This window comes from Ahaetulla prasina, chromosome 1 (assembly GCF_028640845.1).
Source record: "Ahaetulla prasina isolate Xishuangbanna chromosome 1, ASM2864084v1, whole genome shotgun sequence".
NCBI classification, from domain to species: Eukaryota; Metazoa; Chordata; class Lepidosauria; order Squamata; family Colubridae; genus Ahaetulla; species Ahaetulla prasina.
This window is the reverse complement of record NC_080539.1, coordinates 79,456,376-79,472,747: the sequence shown is the minus strand read 5'-3', so window position 1 is coordinate 79,472,747 and position 16,372 is coordinate 79,456,376. Positions and strand designations below refer to the sequence as shown.

The 16,372-nt window shown below is 35.6% G+C and overlaps 1 protein-coding gene across 8 annotated transcripts in view; it reads right to left on the bottom strand.

Annotated features, from left to right (window-relative positions):
- Positions 1-16,372, bottom strand: part of AKT3 (AKT serine/threonine kinase 3) — a 191,060-nt gene that overhangs the window by 18,246 nt on the left and 156,442 nt on the right. For all 8 annotated transcript variants that reach the window (XM_058165610.1, XM_058165644.1, XM_058165626.1 and 5 more), the window contains 2 exons: positions 10,559-10,773; positions 7,935-8,022 (listed from right to left, as the gene is read on the bottom strand). In XM_058165610.1, the coding sequence (XP_058021593.1) occupies positions 7,935-8,022; positions 10,559-10,773 (303 nt within the window). The remainder of the gene's footprint in view (positions 1-7,934; positions 8,023-10,558; positions 10,774-16,372) is intronic.

Sequence of the window (16,372 nt, the reverse complement as noted above, 5' to 3'; positions counted from 1 at the left end):
CTGCAAATTTACCATAACATTGAACTAGGGAAGATGAGGTAAAACAATCTGCCTAGCTTGTGTAATGGAAAGAAGAGAAACTTTTTCCCCCCAAAAAGAAAACCCACTGCATTTATGATGGACCTTTCCTCATGCTCCAAAACAGTTCAAAATCTCCGCTAACTACTCTACTGTATGGTACATTCAATCCTGAGGTGGCTTGAGCAGTTCTTGCTCGCGGCAACCTCCAGCAAGAGGTGCGTTTATTTCTACCACAGGATTTGTACAGTAACATGAATAAGTCAAAGCAGCGTCAACATGCGGCTTTTGTGAAGGAAAAAGTTTCTTGTTTCTTTTCCTGCTGGCTAAAAATACAGATAAGACGGATATCTATCTTAAAATCTAAAATAAAGTACTTTTAAAATGGCCAATCACTTTTCACTATTAATAAAATGATGGGAAAGGAATTTTAAAACCACCAGTTGAGGTTTTTTTTTAAAATAAAATGTTTAGTATCACAGCTGTTGGCGCTAAATTATGTTAGAGCCTAATAAAATAGATTCTGATTTATAAATTATAGATACTTTATTTCTCTTTCATTCAGTAAAGCATTTTTTAAATTTAAACAAAACAGTGGACGAGGTATTCCTTAAATCAAGACTTTTTCCCTACATACAAATTTTATACCAATGTAACTTAAATTGAATACATTAAACTATTAATTAGATTAAACTATATATTTTTCACAAATAATCTAATATTTCAATAAAATGATATATGCAGTATTATCTTCATTTTAGATGTCAAAAGGAGTTTGTGGCTCCCAGTATTTTCTTTTCTGTGGGAAACAGGTCCAAATGGCTCTTTGAGTGTTTAAGGTTGCCAACCCCTGGACTAGAAGACCTCCAAGATCCCTTCCAACTCTTATTATTCTATGTTTATATAATCATTTCACACCTAAAAAACTTCCAGAGGATGGTGACAGGAAGGCCTAGAGGAACATTGTCCATGGGGTCACGATGGGTCGGACACGACTTTCCAACTAACAAAAACAAAAATCTATTCATCTATCTTTCCTTCTTTTCCTAAAAATCCAGAAAGTCAAGAAAGAAGCTTCAAAAGACTGCCACCTAACAGCAAAGAAGCTGAATCAGCATTAATCTGCCCTTTTGTATCAATCTTTTTAGATCAAAAGTCTTGTAACTTTAATTATTTTAGGCTTTTTCTGTTTTGGATCAGCATATCTGTAATTAAATCTTAATCAGAGTTATATACCATATATACAGGATTTATGATAGACTACATTTCTTCCAAAACATTCATTAACTTAAAAACAAACTATTAAAACATTTTCTACATCAGCAATTTCAGACCAAAGAGGATGTGCTTAGATGGTAGTTACTCTAATCTCAAAGTTCTGACATAGACAAAGCAGAACTTTCAATTTAATTGGTGTTAGATAAAACAATAAATCTCAGTAATAGGTACAGAGTGTTCAGGCAATTTTCTTCTGGGTAAGCAAAGTTATAAAGCAGCAAAAAAGTAGTAGTAAACAAAAAGAAAATAAAGACAGATCATAAGAACACCATTCACTACGTTCTTTTTGCCTTTATATTCTTGAAAACCTGCCTTGCTTTCACAATATTCTAAAGTTTTTTGTTTTTTGTATTTCTTACCAGTGTTGATGTAAAATAAATGAACTTATTTGATTATATTTTACATATCACTCATACATTTCATTCAACAATGACTCTCATAACCATTTTCATTTCTTTGCACATTCATTCTCCACATCTCTCACTCCATATACATTAAAAAATCTCCCAATTGTTCCAGATGTGTGCTAATGATGGGACAGTAAAGTTTTATAGAAATAAATTGTTGTGCAGAGCTGGCACAGAGTCGGACAGTAAGGAGGTTGGGGAGGAACTTCGGCCAGTACTGGGGGCTGGGGAAAGCTCGGATGCGGGCTCTATGTCGGAGGCAGAATGGGAGCTAGATAGCAGCAAGGCAGAGGAACAGCTGGAGCCTGTTCCCAGTGTGCGCATGCACAGAACTGCCAGCAGACAACAACTAAGAAAGCAGGGTCAACTTGGGAGTAAAGCCACACCTTGAAGGTGATTGGCCCCTTCCATAGGAAACAAAAGAGGAGCAAACAGGGAGTGGACTTTTGCAGGAAACTTCGTTTCGTTTGGTCGTTTCAAGAGTGAAAAGTTTTGTTAGTGATAACAGACTCTGTGCCAAGTTTTGTCTTGTCCTGTGTTTGGAGACTACCTTGTTTCCCCAAAAAGATCTCCCCAGATAATAAGCCCAATTGGGTTTTTGAGCACATGCACTAAAATACCCCACCCCACCCCGAAAATAAGCCCTCCCTGAAAATATTTAAATGCATGCGCAGCCAGTCCCCATTTCCTCTGGTTAGGGTTAGGGAGACAGAGCTGGAAATCATGTAAGATGGCACAAGGAGCCCCATCTTGCTCCACACACCCCAAAATAGTAAGACCTCCTCGAAAATAAGGCCAACCGCTTATTTCGGTGTTCCAAAAAATATAAGACAGGGTCTTATTTTGGGGAAAACACGATAGTTATCTGGCATCTTTCCAAGCGAGATAAGGTTTGTGTTGATAAACATTCCTCTGAAAGACTGTTTGCCAAGCCTTGCTGACTGTGAATGAAAGGAATTCACTGTCGTGTAAATAAAAGGGGTTTTGCCAGAACCAAGACTCTGCTTCATGCTTTTTAAGGAAGCCTAGGTCAGAATGTAAATATACAGAATATGAGTTATAGCAGGGGTGCCCAACCTGGTCCACAGCCGATCTGCGGCCAGGCAGTGAAGCTTTATGGCATCAGAGTAGTAGTGATGGCTCACGTCACAGAGGCCCTCTCAGGCAACCAAACAAGAAGGCCTTTCCTACAGCTCTCCTTTTTGCCAAGAATTGTGCAACCAGTAAGCAATTGGGCAGTAGAAAAGCAATAATGAAGGCATCTCCGATCAGCTGTTCAGTGGATGGGAAAGTTGAGCAGGAGTTGCTGTCACTTTGCTGACAAAATGTCATTGGTTCTGCAATGGTGGCTACACTGGCTTTATTCCTCCCTCAGGTAAACAGCAGCATATCTGGTTGGATTGTTTTCCCCTCTCCCTGAATATTGTGCTGACAGCATCTCTATGTTGCCTGCCCTTTACATTCCAGAAGATGTTTGGAATATGTGTGACAATGAGAACAGGAGCAGCAGGTGGTTCAGTTGGACTGCCAGTCTGCATCCTACTGCTGTCACATGACCTATCATACTGCGAGCATCCATATTGCCTCGAACACTGCTACTATTTGATCTGGGGGGAACTAAACTGTTTGTTTTTTTCCCCAATTTCGCACAGCTCGACTTTTGTATCTGGTGGTCCTGAAGACATGTTGCATATAGCACCATTATTTTGTGAGCTATAGTAGTTCCTTTTTGGCTTCTGGATGCAATTCAAAGTGCTGATTATCACCTATAAAGTCCTTCATGGCACAGGGCCAGGTTATTTGTGTGGCCATCTGTCACAATTATCTCTGTTCATCCTATGGAATCTGGCAGAATGGACATGCTGTGGGATTTTTATAAGAAACAGTGTCACCTGGCAGGACCAGGAGGCATGCTTTCACTGTCATAGCACTTGCCCTACGGAACGCTTTCCCCAAGATTTAGATGACCCTGATCCTGCTGTTCCATTTCACGGGTCTTAAAAACCTGGTTCTTCCCCCAGTATTTTAAAGCATGGAATAAGCCAACCAAAGATGCAACAACATGAATGAAATATGTGATGGTTGGCCTTGGTTATTCTGTACTGGATGCTGTGTTTTGCTTTAGCATTTGTTTTTATGCTTTCCTCTAACTATATATTGCGCAAGATCTCTTTTTTGAGTAGGGCAGCCATATAAATGAAAAAAAAATACATTTTTTTTCAACAATTATTCTTGGGCATGATTTTTTTTCCTTATCCAGGGCCTTTTTGCTTTCAATATTCCACCAAGCCTTTTTTCATTCTTTCCATCAGTGTAACTACAAACATTTATTTTAATATATACATAAGTTTTTTATTTTATTTTACATATACATATTAATGCATGAACAGTGTGGCACCTGGCTGTCATACATCCTAATGCAAATAAAACTAGTAGAATTAATCATACCATGTTTCCCCGAAAATAAGACCCTGTCTTATATTTTTTTGAACCCTGAAATAAGCGCTTGGCCTTATTGCCATGCGCTCAAAAGCACGATTGGCTTATTATCAAGGAATGTCTTATTTTGGGAAAAACAGGGTAGTTATTACATTCAACCAATTTATATATTTCTAATAATAAGTGTATTTATTAGAATTATTACACGTTATTTGTATTAAGCTGTAGTTTATCATTATTTATTTATTCCATATTTTTATATATGATCTAATGCCACTCACATTATTTGATCATACATAATATTGCCATTCAATTTCTAAGCTTCCCTCTCATTATTGTTTTTATTTTATTAAGTAAAAATGTATACCCTAATATTCCCCCTTTCTCTTATTTCTATCTCTATTCTAACTTCTAATCATGTCACCCTTTTATTAAAAGAAGTTTTCTTTCTATCCAACATCTCTCACCCGTTTTGGTGCTTTGAATCCTATTCATTTTTAACTTACCTCCCATATTTCACTCTTTACATCTGTTTGTATTAAGATGTAAGATCTCCCTCCCCAAGTTGTACTCCCAATTTTTTTTATTATCTCCATTCACTGGAATATAACATAATTATCAGTAACCTATGAATTCCTATCTTCCTAAGCAAATCCATTTTCCCCTCAATAGTTTTGCTGGAAACTGAAGGTAAACACTGAAAACTGGCCAAAAATGACAATACCATGACAGAAACTTATGTGAAATATCAGTTGAATTGAACAAGAAGCAAAATGCACATCTTCTAGAAGTCATGACATGAATCCAGTTCCTAGTGAATAAAAATATTCACTGACAGTTTTAGTATCACAAGTTTACCACAGACTGGTTGTATTTGTATAATAACTTCACATGTGCACATTGCATTCAACTAGCAAAAATACAGGAGGTACACTAATGATTTATTGTGTTTATTTATATAAACTAATAGTATTAGTTTATGCAAACTAATAAACTTGACTTTAATTAGCATCACAGCTCCTTGTGTTTCTGGTTCCTTTCCTTTCCAATCCTGTGATGTTCCTGTTTTGCAAAAGGATCAATTCTGAAGGGGTGCCAAACACTGAGTGTACTGGCAGTTCTAGTGACAGAGGTTACAAGGCCTCCACTTTCCAGAAGCTGGATTCCAGCTACATTTTTTAAGATACAGCCAAGCGAAATTAAGCAAACTGGCTCTACAGCCCATGTATCCCTTAATGAAGAAGATACAGAAGAACATTTTGCATTCTTTCTTATAGTATAGACAAAGAATTATTTACCATGAATATTAAGTATTAAATATTGTTAAATAATAGCAAAGGCACTTAGACTTGTATACTGCTCTATAGTGCTTTATAGCTCTCTCTGAGCATTTTACAACGTCAGCATATTGCCCCCAAACAATATTGGTCCACATTTTACTGATCTTGGACCTTTGGAAGGCCCAGCCAACCTTGAGTTGGTCAGAATTGAACTCAAGGCTGTGAGAAGTTTTTAAGACTGAAATACTGCATTCTAATCACTGTGCCACCGTAATTAAAATTACCCTGAATTTTATTTTCCTTTATACTCCTTTATTTGTTACTTAAGTCAAAAAAGCTTCTGTTATTAATTTTTGTAAATGTTATTAAGATGCAATTATAGAATATTCGTTTTTTTACTTTCACAAACTTAGCACCTGGAGATTGGGAAAATGTTAGTAAATTTACTCTTCTATTTTAAATAGTGCGAATGTTTTTTTGGAATTGCATAAAATAGCTGATGTTTGCTAATTAGCTTAATTATTTATTTGCTGTCAGCGTTCATATACTGCTCCATAATATCCAACTCTGCAGCAGATTTTCTGCCACAGAAAATGTGTTATGTTTATATTTGCTAAATTATTTGCTCAACATCAAATAAATATCAGTGAAAAAGCATTTTCCTTGTCTTTAGTTTTTAAAAAAGAAGTTTGAAATCAACACATTTTGACAAACTTTCCCCATTGTTTTAATTTATAAGTCATCAATCTTTAATAATGCAACCCTCTAAACTCTCACCAAATAATAAGCTCCACTGAAAATAGTTTGATTTACTTCTAGAAAAAATATGCAGAGGATTCTGTGGGAAATTATTAATTTATATTAATCTCAATGTACACACTGTTAATTCAGAGATCTTAGAAAATATTCAACATAATTTGGAATTATTATTTGTAATTATTTTAAAATCTATATGCTACCCAACATCAAAAAACGGAGGACAGTTCACTAAAAACAAGACAAAATAATCAAAATAAACAAAAATGAAGAAAATGACAAAGACGACAAAAAAAGACAGTAATTTAAAAAATGAACCCACACAATACAAGGGCTTCACTCACTCTCATCAAAGATATCTAGTCCCAAAAACCAAGAAAGATATGTGAATTACTTCTGAGCAATTTCCTTTATTTTTCCTCAACTATAGACAAAAATCTAACTAATATTATTTCCCAAATCTAGATTAAGGAATGTTTGAAAATTCTTTAAAAATATACTGTAACATGGTAAAGTTTCAGTATGTTAAAAAATTTACCTGAGGACGCATAACATGCCCTCCAACCCAAATTTTGCAGCAATACCAACAGGTCCTACAAGAATTCCTTCTTCAATATGACATAGTATCTCAAGACTTACACTAAATTATAGTTTAGGCTTACAAAGTCCAAAGGAAAGATGAGTTTAAAAAGTTGTAAGCTACTGACAGAAAAGCTACACAAAGTGACCCTCCGAATCCTCTGCTTGAAACCCTGAGGCAAGCTGGTTCATTTCAGCAACTATCCCAAGTGGAAATGATTTCACTGCCCCTAAGAAAATGTCCTGAAATGGCCACACAAAGTCTTCAAGAAACACAAGTACCTCAAGACTGAGCAGCAGAACATCTTTCAAAATGGTTTGCAGAGCTGTAATAGTTTCCTTTCCACCATTGGAACATGCAGCAAACAAGGATATTTAACTTTTTCTTTTTTATTAAAAAAATGTACAAATATTGACACAAAGATTTAATTAACTTAAATTAGGATTACACACACAAACACAAAAACATAGAGAGAAGATGTCACACGTGACACAATTTTTAAGCTCTTTCTGATGGACAAATCAAATTCAAAAGTTTGAATTAATGGGATCCATATTGATACTCAGAATATTTTGGCACGTGGCTTTCAGAATCACTATCCACACTGGTTATGGCTTACAGGAATTGTACTATTGCCTATCTCTGCTCTCAGCCCGAGATTCAATAAAAAGGATGAAATCCAATCTACCATTCCCCACCTGCAATAACTCAATAGACTGACTAATCTTTCCTACAGGAAACATTTAAAAATACAGTTCCACATTCATTTATTTAGTTTTCTAAATATTCAGCTTTCTAAATACAATTTTATGAATATTTAATTTATATCAGAGATTTCTACAAGAAGTTTATGGCAATGTAATAAAGAGAACAATTTTTCTGTTTTATTGTAATATATATTATAAATATAATTATGAAATGTCTGATTCCACTAAATATAAGCACTGCTTTTTTAAAAAAAGATTAGACTGAGTTCAGTAGAAGTGAGATGCTTCTATTAAATCAGGAAAGACCAACATTGTTAAGCTTAGATATATTTGAGTTTTTGTTGTTGTTTGATAGTTTGTTACATTTTACCTGATATGCATTTACTTGATATACATTTGTTATAACTGAAATAAGGTATATTCTCTTTGGGATTTCTTAGGAATTCTATTTTATCTGATATAAACCTACCTTTTTATCATATACATCTTGCCAATTTATTCCAACAAAGAAGCTGTGTCGCATAATTTCTTTAGCATCATCTGGTCCTCCACCAAGACTATTGGGGGGAGAGTATAAACAATACAGTTCTTATTAGTAAAAAAAAAGAAAGAAAAGGGGGAAAAGTACACAGAGACCATGTGATCACTAAAAAATTAAAATTATTCCATGAAATAACTTAAGATTGAATAAGTAAGCCATTTAATAATTAAAAACACAACTTTCAAGTTGGGGAAATTGTTTTTAAAAATGAACAATGCATATCCTTAATACAATTTGGAGCTCACGTACTTTCACTTGCAGTTATTAAAACTTGCTATCCAAATTAATTGGATTGAAAATACAGGAATGCTCATACAGATTTTAATCTTAAAGCAAAAAAATTTCCTAGAATATGTAAAGTGAATTTATGAGACAAAAGCACATTAGAAAGAGTTATCTGCACTTTCTGTTCCTTCAACTGGGGCCCCTCATATGTGGTAGAGCCAATCTGTTGGTATTATGATGTTTGGATCCTATGTCTTTTTATTCTATATTATTTGTTTCATTTTTTTGTAAATCACTCAGCATCATGTATGTGAGATTGGCAGCTATCAATCAATCGAATAAATAATATCTGAAAATGTTATAAGATAAAAGAGACAATTCAGGAAACTAAGATCCCAGTAAGTATGCCTTAGTCTCTATCACTCACACTGTTTATCAATACAACTTGAACAAATTACTAAGTCACTACCCTGCTTTCTGATTCTGTTAAAATAAACTACTGCTTCTATTCTTTTTTCAGTTTTCTATATATTTTTAAATGTTATTCTTTTGTAATATTACATTACATTTTCCCTGCTTCCATTTCAAAATAACCAAACTTAATCAAAATTAACTTTTTCATTTTTTCGTCCTTTATGCTTACCTAACTGTAAATATTCTCATTTACAGTAGTAAACTTATTCAGCTATACTCCCTTCTAATTCTTTCAATGTAAGGCTTTTCAAATGTTTTTGTGTTTGTGTGTGTTCTTTTTTCGCTTTCACATTTACTACATCTTTGTCTTTGAATGTAGTTTGTATTATATATGTAAAATCATTTCATAAAATCTATTTAAAATTACATATTTTGAGTATTTTTATGCTACTTTAATCTGCAAAGAGGAACAAGGTGAGCATGTAATGAGCAATGCATCACAAAGTTGCAATGCAAACTTCTCTCCTTGTATCATGGCATCCACCATAAAGCATATTTCATCATATTAATATTAGGATTAGGGTTATGGCTTCAATTATGTACTGTATTTTTCGGAGTATAAGATGCACCTTCGTTTTTGGGGAGGAAAATGGGGGGGGGGGGATTCTGCCTACCAGGTATTCATCTGGCTAGCATCCTTAGTCTGGTCAGCTTCAACACATTAGTTTGCTAGTTTTGAGCATGAGCATTGGGGATAAAAAACAGCTTCTAAAGCACAGCTGATCGTCGGAGAGAGAAGCAAGGAGAAAAACAGGCGAAGTATGGAAGATCGCTTCACTTGCTAGAACTAGCACCTCATTAGGGCTGAAAAAAGCTTCAGAAAACTACATTTGGAGTATAAGATGCACCCAAATTTTCAGCCTCTTTTGGGGGGGGGGAAAGTATGTCTTATATTCCGAAAAATATGGTAATTGTTAAGTGGCATACAGCAAAATAAAAAACAATTATATTGTGTGCATATGTATATGCATATGTATATAAATAAAAATGTATAAATAAAAATATAGGTGTCTGTGAATGTTTTCCAAAGAATATGAATAAAATGTGGTAACCATTGCCTTTCCTTCTATGCAACTATTAGAGATATGCCTTTTCCTGAAATCATTGCTGTCAAACCTAGGAAAAGGCAAATTTACAGAATTACAGAGGTGCTATGCTATACCTTCACATTCCTTAGTACTTCTGTCTATTAACAGCAGTTTAACATTGATTCAGATAAGACAATTGAATTTACAAGGAGAAAAAGAGTGTCCAAATAAAGTTGTAAAATGACACTATGAAGTTTTTTCTCCTAAATATCTAAATTATTTACAGGAAGTAATTTGATAAGGACTGAGCCATTACTTTCTCTGAAACTTTACAGCAGGTTACAATTTGTTTCAGGAAGATTTGGGCGACTTTTATGCTTCATCATTGTATTCGCAATCCAAAAACATTAATACCTCTTTTTTTGAGAGCCAATAACAGACCTATAATTTTATTAATTGTATCCCATTATTTGCAGTGATCCCATATTACCAACTAATCACCTTTTAGACCTGATTTATTATATTTAAAAATGTAATATATAATTCAAATACTGGAACGTCCAGTACTGACTAACTAAGCACCATTTTAGTTCTTAAGAGGTATTACCTCTTTAGTTATAAACCTTGCCGCTTCTGATCCTACAAAAAGTCAATATAGTTGAGTAGAATATAGTTCAACAGAGAGATATTATCAGTTAATTCCTGTTCACTGTGAGGAAAAGGGCATCATGTTGCTTAAACAGGAATTTTCTACAAAGCAATTCTCATTTCATTCTTTTTCATTCCCTTGTATATTTTAATATATCTGTTATACTTTAATCTTACCGTTTATTTGGATCTTTTATTAGGAGACCTGAAAGCAATGATTTTGCATCAGATGAGAGAGTTCGAGGAAATTTTATATCTTCCATTAGAATGAGTTCAAAAAGTTTTTCATGATCCTGGTTGTAGAATGGCAATCTGCCACACATCATTTCATACATAACAACTCCAAGGCCCCACCAATCCACTGCACGACCATAATCATTGTCTTCCAAAACCTAAAATAGCAATATCAAGAAATTAACACTTGGACAAATATATTTACTTGACGAACAGATTACTTCTGAAATAATTACCCTTTAAAAGACAGTGTTATCATAATTTTCTAAGGAACAGGAAAGTATTATATTTAGTCTTTGTTTAAACAAGGCAGCACCTTCATTTCAAGGTCATTACCCTTCTAGGTAAACACAGATGTACATGATTTAAAACCTAACTTTTGAGCATCTGTTTTAGAAGTATCGATTATGTGCCTTAAGCTCTACTGTTTTATCTATTAAAATCAAGGGATTCAATTCGGTGTAGTGGAGCACAGTCCTGGTCATTTCATTTTTTGTCTTCCACTAGAGAAGCACTGATGTGGGTTGAAATATTTCTGGATACCGCAGGGAGTATAGTATCTTCTGCTCACTATGCTATGACATTGTTATGACAAAAATTAATGCTCTGAGGCAGTGTTTCTCAACCTTGGAAACTTTTAAGCTCTGTGTAGATTTCAACACCTAGAATTCTTCAGCCAGCATGCTGGCTGAGGGATTTAGGGAACTGGAGACCATACAGCTTAAATTGCTATGGTTAAGAAACAGTGCTCTAAAGATTGAACAACATATAAGACATAGGCTTGATTTATTGTTTGCCATTCAATTAACAGTGGAATGCAGCATCTAGAGCATTATTTTCTATTGGAGAGTGATTGGACAAAGCCATCCACTGAATATTCCTTGGCCAAGAGTAGACCATGACCAGGTTACCCAACAGCTTAACCACATGACATTATTTTTTTTAATTATTATGGTCAGTTGTATCATCAGCTAGATGTTTAGACTAGATCTGGCATTTTTATCCACCTATCGAGTTCTTCCCAAGAGTCTGGGACAGAGAAATGTTGGTATTTGTTAAAGGTATCGTTACAGGATGTAAACTGTACCAAGTAAAGTAGCATTCTATAATTGAGTGGTGGTAATTCTGTCAATGTCAAAAGTATTCAAGCAGTATGCCAGATTTTGGGAATTGCACCCAAAGCACCTTTTCCTATTGATACTAACTTTGTTCTCTTCTGCCACTGCTAGTTTACTTCTATCTGCAGGTCTTTGTATTTTGTGATTTTCTCCAATTCTTTTTCTTCTATTCTGCTGTCTTCAGTACTGCAACATCCACTATCCAGACATTTTTGTCTTTATCAATAATTGTTAACTCTTGAGTGTTATGTAGCAGGTGCTTATGGTCGGTTGCACATTCAGTCAGAAGTTTAGGCTGGATTTGGGGACGACTTCCGGTGTCCGGTGGCAACGGACGTCTGGAAGGCTTTTCCTGCCTCCAGTGTCCGAATCCGGCCGCCGCCGAGGCCCTTAGGGGCCAGGTGTTCCGAAAAGGACACCTGCCGCACGGACGGCTCGCCAGGGGTCTCCCAGCCGATATACAGGACTGGGGGACCGATGCTGGCGTCCTAGGCTCGGCGGGGTTCGAGGCCACAGGCCGCGCCATTACTTTGGTCGTCGCCTGGGCGCTGTGCTCGGTGACACCGGGCTTTGGATTTATAATTGCAGCAGCCTGGTGGTGAACAGGAGCGGAGAAGAATTGAGGAATGAAGAAGGAAGGGATATCGGCAAATGTGGTGGAGTACTCCGGTGCGGGGGTTTTTCTCCCCTGCGACTGGAAGAGTACGAATCACTTTGGAGAGAGGAGAACTTAAAATAACAAGATTACGGTTTTGTGGAGCTCTGGAGAAAGAGGTGATGGAGAAATTTAGGAGGGAGGGTTTGAGGCCCCCTCCTCTGAGGAACAATGGTGGCGTCCAGCTTCCGCCTTCACTATGAGAATCTTGATGACATCACTTCCCTTGACTTCCTGGTTGACTAACTGTACTCTGGACTCGTTGCTCCTGTGAGTGCCCCTGGTGGATCCGGAGGAAATTATAAGGATACTGTGCTTGCCTGAGGATTTTAAAATTTTTTTTAAATGGCAAAGGTCAGAGACCAACTGCTGGAGAAATGGAGAATTCTGGAAAAGTTATCTAATATGGACAAGAAACTGGATGAAATAAGAGCAGAAATTGTGACTATCCAAAAGGATTTTAAAGGATACTCAACAAGTCTCAGCAGAAAATAAGCAGAAAGTGGAAGGTCTGGAGGGTGAGATGCGGGCAGTGCAGAAAAGAGGAGGCGACAAGCAATGCTGTGCTTGGACTACAGATGGATAAAATGTCTTATTTCCTTAGGTTTCAAAATTTGGAAGAAGTGGATCAAGAAGACTTGAGAGATGTTGTGACTAAACTGTTGGGAGAATTTCTTGGGAGAGGTGTTGATTTTATGAATTGGGATGTGGATCGAGTTTATAGAGTTAATTCACAATATGCACGCACGCATGCAGTTCCTAGAGAGGTTCATGTCAAATTTGTGAAAAGAGGCGAGAGATGAAATTCTTAGAAAACATAGGAGTGGGGCACTGACTTATAGGGGCAGGAGATAGCCATTCTGAGGCAGATTCCCAGACAGGTACGTGAAATGAGAAAGAAATATTATTTTTATCAAGCAAATTGTACCAGAAGGAGTGGGCTTCAGATGGCTGATGCCAGAGGATTGATGATTTTCCGGGAGGGCATTACGAAAAAATTAGTACAATTGCGGAGGCTGCGGCCTACGTGGAGGAACACAAAGCCCTCCTGGATTTAGATGACCCAGGAATTGAAGAAGGGAGGTTATAGACCATGGGGCGGAGGCGGCTGCCGCTGTTGCGGCCCTGGAGTTGGGTCAGGCTGAACCCAGAGTTCTGAGATCCAAAACTAGGAAGTGACAAAGATATTTGGTATTGTGTTGGTTTTCCTTATTCTCTTTCGTATGATATTCTGATTATTCTTGACCCTTCCTTATTGTGTAAGATTGAAACTTAGCTACTTCGTATCACCTGCTTGCCATATGGCTGTTGTATGTGTTTAAAATTTTGAGTAAAATTCTTATCATGTATAAGAAAAATGAAAATTTACCATACCTGATATGTATTTGCATAAATTTTTTTTGACCAATAAAAACTTTTTATAACAAAGAAGTTTAGGCTGGATTTGGCCTTTTTGTCCATCTATTGAATCCTTTCCAAATCCCTGGGATAGATAAATGTTGTTATTTAATAATATTAAATATATTGTTGCAGGATGTAAACTATATCAAGTAAAATAGCTTTTTGCAATTGACTGGTGGTGACTTTGTCAATGCCGATAGTGTTCGAGTTGTGCTACAGATGTCTTGTCATTCTGTTCAAGGCTAAATTTATTTAATTTTATTTAATACCAATTTTGTTTTCTTTTGCCAAAGTATTGCAATTTCATCTATCTATCTATCTATCTATCTATCTATCTATCTATCTATCTATCTATCTATCTATCTATCTAATGCTTTTAAATCTTTCTTATCAATAATTATTAAGTCTGGGGTGTTATGTGGCAGACACTTCTCTATTTGAATTCTAAAATCCCAGGGCACTTTAGCTTCTTTGTTTTCTATTATTTTGTTTTGTGGTCTCACTAGTTCTTGCTTGCAGGCAAGTGGTATCTCTTGCAGATATTCCAATGCACTATTATTGATATTTTGTAATGCCATTGTTGTTGTTGCTCTTGTTGTTATACTTAGGACTGTTGGAACAAAGAAAATATTCCTGTTTTTTCCCAGTACCATATAATACAATACAATTGTATACATCATTGTATAAGAACTCCTTTCATTGTAAAAATACACCTGTAAATTTATTTAATGGCATTAAGAAGAAAAAGAGAAGTATTTTTTCATATAAAGGGATTATGCCTATAAAATTGAATCAAGTCCTACATCTATCTAAATAAATGGTGTACTAGCATGTATACCAATTATATTTAGGAAGTTTACTTATATAGAAATAAAAGCAGTATTTTAGAGCTTTTCTGCTTGTTTTAATTGTCAATGTGATAAAGTTCTACTTTTCAGTGATGAAAAGAATAGACAGTAATGCAGAACCACTGTCATTCATAAAATTATACTTGACCAATAAGTCACTAGCACCTATCAGTTAGTCCACAGGTGTCAAACTCACCGCATCATATTGCCATCACTTAACATATCATGATGTTTGTTTCCTTCGCAGAGCTGGGGTTGGCATGGCCTGCACATGACGCATCCTGTCCACAGGTCGCCAATTTGACACCTCTGAGTTAGTGTATTAACACTATATAAACTATCTTGGGACTATTACATTTAACTGACACTAAATTAATTAAATAAAATTTAATTGATCATATAAAAATGACTTAAACTATTTCAGTTTATACATTAATAAAAATGTTAGTGATGAAAAATAAACTTAGTTATTGTTACATAACTCACATATCTATTGTAACATATTTAGAATGGGGATCCCCTTTTGCATTAAAAGCAGGAAAAATATATGTGGCAAAATATTAAGCTTCTGAGGCTTTTTTAAAAAAAAGTATACATAATAAAACCTAATATTTACTTTGGAGGCACCACCAATAAAATATCTAGTGAAACAGATCTAGAAATTTTTGAATAATTTAGAGAAAACATGACATTTCAATTCAACCTTACCATAGCAAGGTGGGATTTATCAGTTGTTACAATAAAAATATTTCCTATATATTAGGATACTTCAATATATTTCAAAGATTTAAAAACAATAGCTTACAAAAATCATGGTTTCCAGTTATTAGATTATTTGACATGATTTTACTCTTATAACTTCTTGCAACATAAATAACTATTTTAAATGCAGTTTAATTTGTTTTCAAGACAAATTAAACTACAACATCATGTTTCTCTTTTCCAATTTATTCATCTTGACTTTTACTATGAATGTTCTGTTTCATGTCACTGAGTATCAGTGAGTTAATTTTAGACAGTGTTAAATCACAACTGAGAAACAGTTTGTTGTGGTGGTTAAGGAATCAGGCTAGAAACCAGGAAACCGTGAATTCTAGACCTGCCTTAGGCACAAAGCTAGCTGAGTTGATTTTGGGCCAGTCACTTTGTCTCAGCCCCAGGAAGGAAATAATGGCAACCCTCTTCTGAAAAACCTGGACAAGAAAACTACAAGGACTTGTCCAGAAGAGGACATGATTCCAGAATGAACGCACAAACTTGAGCTCAAGCATAATTTTACTTTTGATGGAAAAAGAAGTCCTGAAGCTTTTATTTCCACTGTAAACAATCCTAACACAGACAGTACAGCAGATATATGGATAAAAATGCACTGTTTTGAAATGTGACTGTATCTCAAGTCTCCAAATTGCAACTGGCAACTGTTGAATTAACTTTGGGACATTACTAATAGCATTTAGCATAGCATTTTAGGCTTATATACTGTCCCATAGCACTTTACAGAACTCTCTGGGAGGTTTACAATGTCGAAGCATTACTTGCATATTGCCTCCAACAATCTGGATCCTCATTATACCAACCTGGAAGGCTAGAAGGCTGAGTTAACCTTGAGCCCAGTCAACATCCAAGGCTGTGACCAGTTTGCCTGCAATACTGCACTTGTAACCACTGCCCCATCAGGACTCTAATGAAACTGACCCGTCAAAATATTCTTGGGGAGAAGTATATGTGTCTTTCT